Source organism: Cantharellus anzutake, assembly GCF_015039405.1.
Source record: "Cantharellus anzutake strain C23 chromosome Unknown EI90scaffold_37, whole genome shotgun sequence".
In the NCBI taxonomy this organism is placed as follows: Eukaryota; Fungi; Basidiomycota; class Agaricomycetes; order Cantharellales; family Hydnaceae; genus Cantharellus; species Cantharellus anzutake.
The window spans coordinates 536,490-549,902 of record NW_024066987.1 but is presented as its reverse complement, the minus strand read 5'-3'; the positions used below and the strand labels follow the sequence as shown (position 1 = coordinate 549,902).

General features: G+C 50.5%; 3 protein-coding genes across 3 annotated transcripts; 1 reads left to right on the top strand and 2 right to left on the bottom strand.

Annotated features, from left to right (window-relative positions):
* Window positions 1-6,800: 6,800 nt before the first annotated feature.
* Window positions 6,801-8,305, top strand: EI90DRAFT_3017871 (uncharacterized protein; the record flags this gene model as incomplete). The annotated part of the gene is made up of 5 exons (XM_039057154.1): window positions 6,801-6,847; window positions 7,005-7,087; window positions 7,644-7,778; window positions 7,869-8,036; window positions 8,076-8,305. The coding sequence occupies 5 exons, from the start codon at window positions 6,801-6,803 to the stop codon at window positions 8,303-8,305; spliced, it is 663 nt and encodes a 220-aa protein (XP_038914129.1).
* Window positions 8,306-10,081: 1,776 nt separating this feature from the next.
* EI90DRAFT_1620135 (uncharacterized protein) lies at window positions 10,082-11,626 on the bottom strand. The gene has a single exon (XM_039051978.1). It carries the CDS (start codon window positions 11,545-11,547, stop codon window positions 10,123-10,125), a length of 1,425 nt encoding a protein of 474 aa, XP_038914128.1. The 5' UTR covers window positions 11,548-11,626; the 3' UTR covers window positions 10,082-10,122.
* Window positions 11,627-12,694: 1,068 nt separating this feature from the next.
* On the bottom strand, window positions 12,695-13,057 carry EI90DRAFT_2849568 (uncharacterized protein; the record flags this gene model as incomplete). Its single annotated transcript, XM_039053738.1, has 1 exon — window positions 12,695-13,057. A coding segment is annotated over one exon (363 nt), but the record flags the coding sequence as incomplete, so codon positions are not given.
* Window positions 13,058-13,413: the final 356 nt, after the last annotated feature.

Genomic DNA, 13,413 nt, shown 5'->3' with positions numbered 1-13,413 from the left:
GAAGAGGGACCACTGTGCTTGGCGTCAGTTCAGCCTCTGGGCCGTGCGGAAGTACCCCAGGTTGCAGTGATCCATGTAGACCTCAACCCTCTCCTTGGCACCCTCCAGGAAGTGCCGCCACTCTTCAAGGGCTCGGACGATCGTGAGCATCTCCTTGTCATATACCTCGTAGTTGCGCTCCACATCCGTAAAGCTTTTGGACATGAACGCTACCGGGTGGAACTCCCCATCCGACTGAAGCTGGGAGAGGACTGCACCGGTTGCGAAGTTGGAGGCGTCGCACTCGAGCCTGAAGTGGCCGGAATCGGTGGGGAAGGAGAGGACGGGGGCAGTGGTGATGGTGTAATGGGGATTTGCCAGTGCACCCTAAATGAGCCAAATCCCGCGATTCTACTACCCTCAGCAAGCACCTCACATCCATCACATGTAACCCATGTCCACTCACACTCCTTACACATATTTCCTATTTTTCCTAATTTTTCTGATTTCATTTCCGGTGTCTAGAGCCAGATGTTTCCGTTTTCTTATTGTCATGTGATACTCTTTCCTTATTTATCTATCGGACTCTTCCGTGACCCGCTGTACAGTAGCTAGAGAGTATTAGCACCACACTCTAGAGGACCAATATACCCCACCTCTTACCTGACCTCAGTGAGATTTCTATCCCCCCTCCTTCCTGTTGCGAGTCTAGTTGGATAGACCCATTACAACGGCCTCCTTAAGGGCGTGGAAGGCGTGGTCCTCGTCCGGGCCCCAGTTCCAGACTTTGGTCTTCCGGGTCAATGCATGAAGCGGGCGGGCTTTCTCAGAGAAGTCTCTGATGAACCGGCGATAGAAATTCACAAACCCTAGGAAGGACTGCACTTCCTTTACCTTGGTTGGGGTGGGCCAGTCAAGGACTCCTCTAATCTTCACAGGGTCCATCGTGACACTTCCCTCAGAGATGATAAGTCCCAGATACTCGATCTGCATCCGCTCGAACTTGCACTTCTCTGGCTTCAGGAAGAGCCTCCTCTTTCGCAACGTTTCCAGGACTTCCCGGACGACCCTCCAGTGCTCCTCTAGGGTAGTGGTGAAAATGAGGATGTCATCCATGTAACAGATGACAACCTCTCAGTCAATGAAATCCCGGAGGATGTCGTTCATCATGGTTTGGAAGGTCGCAGGTGAGTTGCATAGCCCGAAGAACATTACCAAGGGCTCGAACAGCCCTCGGTTGGTTGCAAATGCGGCCTTCCACTCGTCACCGTCCTTGATTTGGACGTTGTTGAACCCCCAGTGCAAGTCTAGCACTGAAAAGTACTTGGCATTGCGGAGGCGGGCCAGGACATCAGAGATGAGCGGGAGCGGGTATGAGTTCTTTACCGTGATCTCGTTCAGTTTCTAGTAGTCCTGAACTAGCCGTAGTGACCCGTCCTTCTTCTTAACAAAGAAGACTGGGGCCCCCATCAGGGACTTGGACAGTCGGATGTGTCCGTTCTGCAGGTTCTCTTGCAGAAACTCGTCCAGCTCCTTCTGCTCTGGCCGCAAGAGTGGGAAGGTCTTCCCTCTGGGGAGCTTGGCGTCCGGCACTAGATCAATGGCGTGGTCCCAGGGTTTCTGGGGGGGTAGTTGATCGAAGGCCTCTTTCGAGAACACATCCCAGAAATCCTGGTATTGCTCTGGCACCAGTGCCTCAAACGATACAGGTTCTGCCTCCGGGTCTTGGGCTTCTTGGGCCATCCACTGGGAGGGTGTGGTAGTCGCTCTTAGCTCATGTCCCCACTCTGGAGGAATGATCATGGCATAGATCCCGTCTCCAGGCTCTAGCGTGGGGTCTTGGTCACCTTGTGCTCATGGTGGCCAGCAGGAGGATGGGCAGTGGGACATGACAACCTTTTGCCGTACCCAGTCCACCTCCGGGTTGTGGTGCAGCAGCCATGAGTGTCCTATGATGAGGGACTGTCACCCGAGGTTCACGACTGCAAAGTGGGCCCGCTCTGTATGGCGTCCGAATGTCAAGAGGGCCTCTAATTCTTCGGTTATGGCCCCGTTCTCGTTTGGGGTTCCATCGACGTTACGGACGGGGATGGGTGTGGGGAGCAGGGTGGTCTCGAGCTTGTGTCTCCGGACAAACTCAGGGCTCACGAAGTTTCCGGTGGCTCCTGAGTCTAGGAGCGCTGATACAGACACGGAGGCAAGGGAGGTTAGGGAGGTCAGCCTCACGGCAAGGTTGAGGGATCTCGGGGACCGTTTGGAGAGGACGTAGATAGCAGGTGGGGACACTGCTACCTCTGGGGCCGTCTCTGTGGTTTCCTCATCCTTGCGGGCTTGAGGTGCTCCTTTTCTCCTTTTCTTTGCAATGACTCGATGGAGCTTCGGTGCTGGTGACGGCTCATGGACATCGTGGTGTCTGCGTGAGCTATCCCTTGTGGGTGGCTGGCATGTGCTCCCCACAGGCTGGGTCTCCGGGCGTCCTCTTGGGTCCGGGTCTAGTCTTTTCCCTCCTGCCTCCGGTCCTTTCGTCGCTTGGCCCTTCAGCCCCTTCATCAGCGTTTGAAGGTCTTCCAGGTGCAGGCATCGGGTCTGGTGGGTCTCGGGGTGTGGGTTCGTCTCTCGTCTGGGACGGGTTACAGGGGTCGCGGGTGGGGCAGGTGGAGGGGGCCCGGGTGGGGGCGTGCATGGCTGCGTCCTCTGGAAGTGCTGCCACTGGCTGTCAAGGAGCGTGGCTTCACGCTTCCATTCGGCCCAGGTGATGGGCATAGGGCGGAGCTGGTAGATGCTCTCGCGGAGCCGGGAGTTGATTGCCCGCTCGAAGCGGTCGACTAGCCCTACGTCGCCTAGCTGCAAAGTGGGCCCTAGTATCTCAAACTCCTGGATGAGTCTGTCCACGGGGTCACTTCCCTGTCGGACAGTAGCCAGCCTCTGCCGGGCTGTAGCCACCCGGTTTGGGTCTTGGAACATGGCATCAAGTTCTGCATTGAACTCGTCCATGGTGGGTGTAGGGGAGCCTGTCCTCAGTAGCGCCATGGTGCGTTGCGTTGCCCATGCTCCTGCAGTCCCTCCCTTCATGTAAGAAAGCATGAAGAGGACTTGGGAGAGGGTGCTGGGGAATTCGGCCGCGCGGATGTAGAGGTAGATCCCGCATTCGGCCTTAAAGCGGTCAAGGTCCTCTCTGACTCCCGAGAAGGGGGTGGGGGGGGCGACTTTGGGTGGTCTGGGTGCGTGTGCAGGCAGGCCCTGGGCTTGGGCTACCACAGTGGCCTGTAGTTCCTGGAACCGGGCCAGCAGGTCGTCATACTGTTCTTGTGTCACCATGGCAGGGGAGGTGGGGGGAGATGGGGTTGAAACCTTCTTCTGCTGTCAGGGACCGACCCGGGGTCGAGAGCGCCCGGGTGTATCGCCCGAGGCTGAGGGTCCGGTAGGTATGATGCGGGCACGCGTAACAACGGGCCCGAAGCAGACAAGGGTCCCTGGCCACTGAGACTAAAGTGGGAAATGTGTTATTGTTATTATCAGGGGAAGTGTAAGCTACTTGCCTAAAGTGGGAAATGTGAGAAGAAGGTTGCTTCTCAGTTCCCACTTAGGCTGTGTTTATATACAAGTGGTTGAAGGCCACATGGGAAGCGCCACGTCATCCAAGCACACAGCCACCTCCGTCCGGGTACCTCTGTAAGAGGTCCTAGGAGCGTCCGGTATGCAGGGGGTCGTCCGGTGTGTCCGGGTTCGGGCGCATTACACTGCAGCCGGGTCAATGGTACATTGATACAAAGGAAGTCGTCCATGTGATAAGAAAGGAATAAAGAGGAGAGAGAATAGAAAAGAAGGGGAGGAAGAAAGGGAAGGGAAAAAAGGGGAAGAGGGGGAGGTCGAGAGGAGCGGATGGTGGGGCACCAGGTTAGGTGGGGCCGGGTCAGGCGGGTGTGCCCTGACAGGAAGCCTTGTAGCATTGTTATTTTCTGTTGTTCTAATTTTTCCTGATTGTTCTTGGTCTCACTCCCAGCTGCTACTGGATACTCCAGGATACTCCAGGATACTCCAGGAAGCTCCTGGGAGGGTCCAGGAGCAGCTAATGGAAAATACTTTTGGAGACCCAAGAAATAATGAGAACTGAATTGATGGGAAAGTCTGAAAATTGAATAAGAAAGTGAGGGGAAGCCTTGTAGCATTGTTATTTTCTGCTGTTCTGATTTTTTGTCATATCCATCCCCAGCCATCGACTTCTGGTCCCTTCGATCCCTCCGATCCCTCTGATCTACCTCCGCTCCTTCTTCACTAACCTTGGAGCTCCCGTATTCTGCAATCCCCTCAGTACCCCTCAATGGTCACCACCCCCTCCTTTCAATTTATTACCTATGCCTCCCTAAGTACGGAGCCCAGAAGACTTCCAGACAGCTCCAACGTCCGCTAGCGCACTCCCGCCTCCGTTGGGCAATACACTTGCCTGCCCTGCAGAGCCCGCCTTCAGGCCTATCCCTCCTTTCCGTTAACCCCGCAACCCGACTTGTCGGTAATATTCAGTCGGCTAATGTTTAACCCCGTTAGCTCTGCTCCATTCAGCTCCACCATTTGCGGACCTGTCTTCGCTGTAACCATATATATATCCAACTTGTACATAGGTTACACTTCAGTAATAAAATCGACTAGAGTTTACCCCCTTCAGTTCTGGTTGCCAGTTAGTAAGTTAGGGCACGGATGTGTTACTTGGCACAGCGCTCTTGGCATAAGTTGAAGCCCTCCACCACGGAGACTTTCCTTCGTCTCAACCTGGTCTCTGACATTTTTCCCGATTCTTCCTGGTCTCATTCCCAGCTGCTCCTCAATACTCCTGGAAGCTCCTGAAAGCTCCTGGGAGGGTCCAGGAGCAGCTGGGAGTGAGACCAAGAACAATCAGGAAAAATCAGAACAGCAGAAAATAACAATGCTACAAGGCTTCCCCTCACTTTCCTATTCAATTTTCAGACTTTCCCATCAATTCAGTTCTCATTATTTCTTGGGTCTCCAAAAGTATTTTCCATTTTTCTCCATCATTTCTTCCTCAATTTCGCAAATAATTATATGTCCTGAATGCACTTTAAAGGCACTATAGTTCCTGAATTTTTTTTTTGATTTTTCCCTAAATTTTCCTCCCACTGCTCCTGGCACATTGCATACTCCTCACCACTCCCAGCTGCTCCTGAACCCCCTCCCAGGAGAACACTATTGGTTCCAGGAGTGCCCAATCTGCTGTTTTGTCTCCCACATGCTCCAGCCACTCTTGATGCTCCAGAGCATAACAGACTTTTGCTGATGTGGACACGATGCAAATACAATTGGGTGGTAGATTTTTCCTATTTTGGAAACAGGTCATCGCTATCGAAGCGAGGTTGAAGCAGGTGCCCACGACGCAAGTTGTCCTCTTGGAATAGGGCACCGTTCCTCAAAGTTGATATCTCTACAATAAAGTATTTGGCCGGGGTCAGTATTTCCGTGGCAGAAGGGTAAGAGTAGCCTGGGTGGGCACGGACCACCATCAAACGTTATGAACAAAGTTCAAAAGACGTGCGATACTTCCACAGAAACAATCTACAGAGCCAGCAGCTTATTTCTTAACTTGCCCAAGTCCAACGTGCGGGAGCGTTTTGTCAGGCAGATATTCAACGTACGTGGGAAATAGGTCCTATCATTGTTATTTGTCGATTCAGCTAGTCATCCTGCGACATCAGTTATTGGATACACGCGATCCAGTTACATCTTAAACTGAAGTGATGGCTTCAGATTGACAGGTAGGATGAGCGCGACAGCAGTAGGCTCGAGACGCTGATCGATCCGGACGGTCGCGGCTCATCCGAGCTACTCGGCGAAAGGATGGGGTGGCAGCAGACAGGCCTGCCAAGTGAGTGCAAACCCAGCCAATTGGTTGGATATTATCTAACTCCGTTCCCGGACACCAAAATTTCCCGTGCTCTAAATAAATTTGTCCCACGGCCGTGAGTGTTGGATGAGCCCACACAAATATCCATTGAGAACATAACTTATGGACGCCACCTATTGCGGCAAGTACCCGCTTACTCTTCCTCGTTGGGGAGGTTTAGGATTGTCGATTATTTGGGCCCTCGACGAAAAATACAAAACGGTACGAGGATATCGGACTCCTTTCAGGGTCACCTGCGGAACGTAAATCGTAGATCAAGGACAAGAGATGGACCTAGAGCCAAGGGAAGCATGCCCGGAGGAAGGTGCGAGGTGGAAACCGTGGGATTGGGCTGAGTTCGGAGGTCTTCAAGACCTTTGGATGACGATAGAAGTCCCGGGAGAAGGGAAATATTTGTACCGTGAAAAGAGCTTATTTGCAGTTTTAGGGAGTGGCAGGAACTTCCACGTTTCCGAGTCGGAATCCAAACCATAGAAGATCCAAGAGCTATCAGGAACATAGACTATAGCCACAAATCACGCATAGCCTGCCTCATTTGGAGTCCAACACTCCTTCGCGAGTAGCGATATGGACTCCAGGTGGATACGAGAACTAAAAGTAGAGTCTGCATTCACGTGTCGATCGAGTGATGCCGAAGGAGAGTTGAGGCAATGGAAAGATAAGCCGGCGGAAATCTCAGGTCGAATATATAGGGCAACACTTGCCCGAGCCCACAAGGTCACCCGCGTAGCCCACAACTTGACGAACGGACCCACTGGACACTCAAGGGGATTAGGAAATAGCCAACATGAAGAATTTCATTATCGAGCACCGATGAACATTTCTGCTTGCACTTTCATCTGAGGCGTCGAGCAACAACGGTAAAAAAAGGAAGTCAGAATATCGGCACCTGCCGCTTAATTCCTCGATGTTAATCTGGTGGCATGAAACGATAATGGCCAACATAGCTGCCCAGTGAGTGTTACTCTTGATAATGCGTTTTCATGATGTTCGATTTTGCGCTTTCGTTCTGGTATCGTGTCAAGTTCTCAACACATGGATAGCATCTCCACAGGATTATTTCTACTCTGCTTGATTTCTTCAAAACATGACGTCGTCTAGCGGCTGATAGCACGGTCAGGCACATCCCGGCGCCATTGGTGTGGAGTCGAACAAAGTTGGTATTAAGCTGGGTGTTGGGGGAACAGCGTTTGTGTACGTCCTCCCCATCAAGTCGCCTGTGGCCTTCCTAACATGTTGGACTTGGTTGGCTACATAACTACTATATTGCGCTATAAAGGGCTTCTACCAGGATTGACAGAGGGAAAATCCTTGGGGCGTCGTTGATTACGACCTTGGCCCAGGCACATTAGTTTTAGCTAGCAACGTCTCCAAACGTACATTCTTCAGAAGTGTCCCACAGCGCCAACCATTAATTAAATAAGAAGGACGTCGCGGGGCTACCATGCATATGGAGTCGATAGTGTTGTACGGCGCACATCTGACACATGGATGCTTCCGATTACGAACAGGATTGGTCTCCACACAGTGAATACGTTTAAATCTTTCGAGCATACGTCATCAACAAATTCCGACCTCCGTCGTGCACGCGGCTGGATGCTAGGAACTAAGCCCACCGCTAAGAGCCAAGAGGCTAGCCCTTTTCTCTTCATAATTTAGGCGAATAAAATATTTAATTTCACGCATATTAATTCCCCAGCGTCTCTCATTTAATTTGCCCTTTGCCCTCCTTAATGAAATTGATGCCCAGGCGTTCGTCTACGCGGCAGCATTCAAAAGCCCTTCGAATGCATCACGCGTTCCAGAGGTTTGCGGGTGCTTCTGTCGATCGGGACCGTGTCCAGTATCTTCTGTGTGATGGAGCGGATCAACCCTCCAACCAAGAGTAGGTCAACAATGAGGCTGCGGCGCGGTCCCGCTTTTTGTCAGGCGGTTGCTCACGCCCTCAGCTAGCTCTTCAAGCTCTCTCCTCCAGTTGGTGCAGAGATTAGTCTAATTGAAGGGACGCACGCTCAGATGCATAAGTCAAAAAGTCGCACTGTTCGTGCGGAAAGCAGTCATGCCCACCATCCCTTTTTCGGTAACTCGCTACACCGACGCACCTCCCTAGAGCGGCGTATAAACACGGTATGGTTGAGTGTCAGTAGGTCTTCTAGTCAATTACTGACAGGTTTTACTGCAGACTCTCCGCGATCATCGGGTAGGACCCTGCCACTAGGGGTCAAGATCTTGGACGAGCGCGTGGTGACGGTTCAAGGTAACATCAAGCCACCAAACCTCCTCATCGACCCTCAGACCCTGCAGGCGACCATCATCGATTTTGGCGGTGTCAGCGCACTGCCGCATTCGTTTGTCAGCTTCACACTAGCACATTGCCGAGTTTTTGGAGTCCGTCCGATAACTCTTTGGTGATGGAAGCGGCTACAGGGTTTGTATTGGCCAAAACTGGACTGGGGCAAGAGTTTTAATAAGCCATTCCTCTGCATAACGTTAGATTACAAGTTGACATTGGCTAAAGGCATAAACAAGGATGGTTTTTCAGTGCGGAAGGTGACGTCTTGTCGAGTCCATTCCTCTGACCCACATCGAACAACTTTAACAATGAGATAATTACACATGAGATGCCAAGGGAATGTGCTCCAAATTTAGCCTTGGGTTTGCCCCGCGATGTTGGATAAGGAAGCTTCCGATTGAATTGTTCGGTGGCTGAATCGACAATATACCGCATCTACTCATCGAATCAACTCTGAACGAGACCTGCTCCTTTGTACAGGACCGTTGCCCCAAGTAGAGCGCAAGTCTCAAGAACCCCGTCGGCATGCCTATTCACAGTCAACTCCCGAATGTCACTTGGTGTTCGAGGTCTCTGCCTTGGCCACATGCTCTTTGGCCAGACGGATCCTCCCTCTGAATAGCTCAGAAAATCGCCCTGTTGGACAGACTAAATGCTGCGAGATACCACTATGGCCGGAATCGCTTGATTCTCGTGGTGGCTGTTGCTCACGGACCTTCCCCGATGGGTCCGGGAAAGCAATGCCTATCTGATGGCCTTTGGCTTCGCGTATGTGCTATCCTGGGATGTTGACATTTTTTCGCTTGACAGCTTGTAATTTATTCCTCGCTCATCACGCTCGTAAACTATTTTCTGTGCTTCAACCTGCACTTCAACATTGTCCGTATGCCGCATCTACTTATCTTCAAGCTGGTGTTATCACCTCGTCTTCCCCCGTCCTCATCTTTTTGGGCAGCTACGTTGCAAGATCGTCATCGCTACTCTTTCAGCCACGCAAACCAGCTCTCTCTGTGGTTGGGTGATCTCACATCGCAGAGACGCTGGACACGAGAAGATGACGAGATGGGCAGCCCCTTAGCTAATGGACAGCCGTTGGCCAAACACGATGAATTCAGTTTGTTCCACATCTATCTGGTCGCATGGTCTACATGCCTCGTTCTCAACGCATTCGAATGGCCCCAAGCGGGGCTTACCATAGATCCATGCATCTGCATGATTCTCCTATTTGATCCTGGAGAATGGGCTCTTCGCTACTAGACCCACTAGCTCTCACTAAATTTTTGTTCCCATCATGTGCACGTCTTCGATGATGCAGGCGTTACTGACCCAGTAAGTTGATTTGTTGGTCGAGTAGATGCTGATGTATCACTATAGCCTCACGGCTGACTGTCTGGCACAATCGGTCCTAACCCTGGCTGGACGCATCAAAGATTTCGAAGCTTATTTATACATGCAAATGGAATCTGTGGGGGTTTTTGATTCTGATACATTAGGGCATTTGTCATTCTCTCAATGCTCTAGGCCTGATCGATTCGTTTATCCTTGCACTCACCCTCGGCCCAGCGGTGTCAACGTCCGATAATAGTAAGTCGCCTGTTTTTCTGCGGTCTGTATTGCGCTACTCACAGATCTCTTGGCCCTTGACACCTTTCAGCAGTAACGCGATTCCCAGACAATGGGAATTGGACAGGAGAACATACCAAGGCGTGCAGCTGTGCAGGCAGGGGGGAAAGCGATGATGAACACCGGCAAGATTGCGACTTCACTCAACGGGTTCAATATGTGTTCACACACAAGCTTAACATATATATCCTGGGGCACTAGAACATCGTTATTGATACTTGAGCGATTTTAAAGTCACAAATGTAAAGATGCGCATAAAATAAACAGACAATGCGAAATCCTATACAAAAGTGAAACACTAAAGCAGTCGATCTTAGGGACTATCAGATGTTTCGTGGGGGGAAGAAATGTCGGATGCGGTGCTACAAGGAGAGTAACTGTTAGGCACTGGGAAATCAAACGTGGCACTTGGATACCACGCAGCTTGGCCAATATCGACGACAATGGGAGCTTTCATCTGGCCCTGGAGCAGAAATCGAGTACCATCCTTGCTGGACTGAGGACGGTAGAAATTGTTGATATTATTGATCAGTTGATCGCCATACCAGCGTTGTATGCCATTGGTGCTGTTTGCCCCGACAGAAACGTAATACTCTCGTGGGACAGTGAGTTGCGGGCCACCATTAAACCATACCGATTGGGGGATATAAAAAGCATTGACTAGTGGGGTCTTTCCTGCGGCAAATGAATAGCCCCTTCCATGTTTTGGTAAGGGATGGAAAAATGGACGCTTGATCCAAGACTCATCTGAGTCAGGCCTCGCATCCACCCAGGAATGATGTGCAGAGATTGTGTCACCTGCCAATGGAAGAGTGGGTCGAGTAGATACCGGATGAGGGATGTGATACGGGCAAGTAGGAGCCATACCAGGATTTATAATCCAAGATTTGTCTCCCCGTATGTCATAATGTGTAATAAAATCACCTGATTCTGTCGACCAGGTGAAAGCGTTGTACCCATCAAAGGCAGCAATGTATCGTGCCCCTGGAGAAAACGCAATCGTGTGACGCTCAGGAAAGGCTGGCTTGGAAGGTTGAGAGGATGGAATGGAAGAGTCCAATGGAGGAGAGGCAAGGAGCTGGATGTGCCGGTCACCTAAAATGTATATACGTGCCACATTGTTGTACCAAGGCTTTCCAGGATCCCGTAGGACTCGTATAATGAAGAATCCACTATCTGAGACTGCAGTTACAACAGGATAGGCACCTATGGGGAGAGTGCCAAGTTTCACAGGGAGCACACCATGGCTATAGATAGCGATGTTCCCGTTGACATCCTCGGTAGTGACCCGATGATGACCATGGTTAAACTCAATCCATGCTGGTGGATTGGGTGGATCATTCTGGAACTGAGAGATTGTACGCTGATCATCAATATCAGCAATCTCAATAATACCGCTACCAAGCCCAAGTGCAATGTATCGACCATCCCTCGAGAGTGCTGCACATGTCACAATGCCGTTACGGACATCAGGTTCGCGGAATTCAGCTTCGTAATCGATCACTTCACGACTCCACTTGTCAACCTTCTTTGGTAAACCATCTAATTTCGCCTCTATAAGCATTCGGGCATTAAGCGAAGCCTCGCTCAATGGAATCAAGTGGTTCGAAATCTTGCTGGAAATACCAAAAATCCGAACAGGGTCAGAGAGGTGGCCATATAGTTTATAAAGAGATGATTTGGGTGGGCAGAAAAGAGACATAGATCGATAAAGCAACCATTGATGGACCCCATTCATCGCTGCACTTTCTCGGAGGAGTTCAATTACATCATGATTCTATCAAAAGCAACATCACATCAAATAAATCTAATATGAACTGGCTCAGACTTACATTGAATTCATCAAATCCTGTTGGCACGAATGAGGTCCCTCTAATGTGCAGGAATGTAAGCAAGTTTTGTGTAAGGAAGGAATTGAACTCGTCCTGCAATTCGTTGTCATTGGACTCTTGGGAAAAGAGTTTTGCCGGGTCCAGGTGGTAGAGTACTGTGCGAATGACGTATCGGATGTGATCGGGTTGATTCCATCGTTTAAAATCTGCCCATTTTCCTTTGTCACTGAGGGGAGGATTAGTGGGTATCCTAAATTCATTCCGCTTGCAACAATTATTGAAAATTCGAAGGAGCAGCGGTCCAAGAAAATATCCTTTCTTGTCATTGATAAAGAATACTTTGTCATTTTCATTACCAATCGGACTCCCCGTTATAAATTCTTCTGCTGTGGCATGATAGAATTTAACACTTCTCCAATCCTTCGAAGGAAGTTCAATGATCGAGCTAATCGGTTCCAATGTGGCTTGGGCCTCATCCTTGGCAATTCCTAAAAGCTCTGACATAGAATACACACTCAGTGATGTACCCGCCACGAGAATCGTGCCAACCAATAGGCGATACATTTTGGCTATATCGGCGGGCATTGCAGATGAATCGGGCATATAGGCTCTCCGAAGTATTCGCAAGTACTCCAAGTTGAGATTGGTGGGTGGATCGGAGAGATTGAGAAGGTACCGAAACTCTGTCTGCAGGGTGCGACCATGCCGTGTCTGCGAGATGACTTCGCGGATTCGGATTGATGCCATAACAGGCAATTCACGACAAGCCAAAGTAAAAGCATCGAAATCTTCCTCCGAAGGTTTCCACCGAGATTTCTTGATGCGATCTCGAAGGCCATCCTCCACCATGCAACGGATCGTGTGGTGCTTCTCCTCCTTCGTAATTATATCGACATCTTCACATGGTATGACAAGGCCCCGTTCCCGAGCTTCATCCCAAGCTGACATAACCAATGACTCAGGACGACAGCTGACAAATACTGTAAAAGTGGCTGGCAGCTCTTCGAGGATAAGGACGAGCTCCATCAGATGTTCAAGTGCTTCTAGATCTCCACACTCATCCAAGCCATCTAAGACAATGACGAGGCGATCTTTTCCGGAAGGTAATATCTCCAGCAGATTACGCATAGGCTCGATAACAAGAGCCTTCATTTGCTTTTCCAGAGACAGATACTGAGGCAGTTGCAGATCTTGCTGCCGAAGGCACCTGACAAGTGACATCATGAACTCCCTATCAAAGCATGCGAGTTGATGTGCCAGCGTGGAAGGGAACAGCTCAATGGAATCAAGGCCCGTTCCGACCTGGTTTTTATCCCAAAAGAAGGATGCTGCCAGAGTGCCCTGCACCTTGAGGGCAGACGCAATGCTCATAGCTATCGCAGTCTTCCCTGTCCCTGGAGAGCCCCGCAACCAGACAAATCGGGCCTTGGTATCCTTCAGATGATGGAATATGGAATTTTGTGCCTTGACTTGTGTGGTTGGAAGGCATTCGGACTTGCTCTTCACGTAAGTGTGTTCGGCAGGCGCTCGCTTGAGTCTTGAAAGCTCCGCTGAAAGCGTGTTAGCAAGCGTGTCCAAAAACACGCACATAAAAACGTACATTCCACCGATGCTCGAATTGTCTGCATGAGGGTTAAAACCGACGCCTCCGTCTGTCGAGTCCTTCAGTTAGCTAGCACCCAACACTCGAAAGAGAAAGCGAACAGACCGAGACCGAAGTAATAGCCTTATTGATGCACGCCTTCACATCACTTATATCCTTGGCGATATTT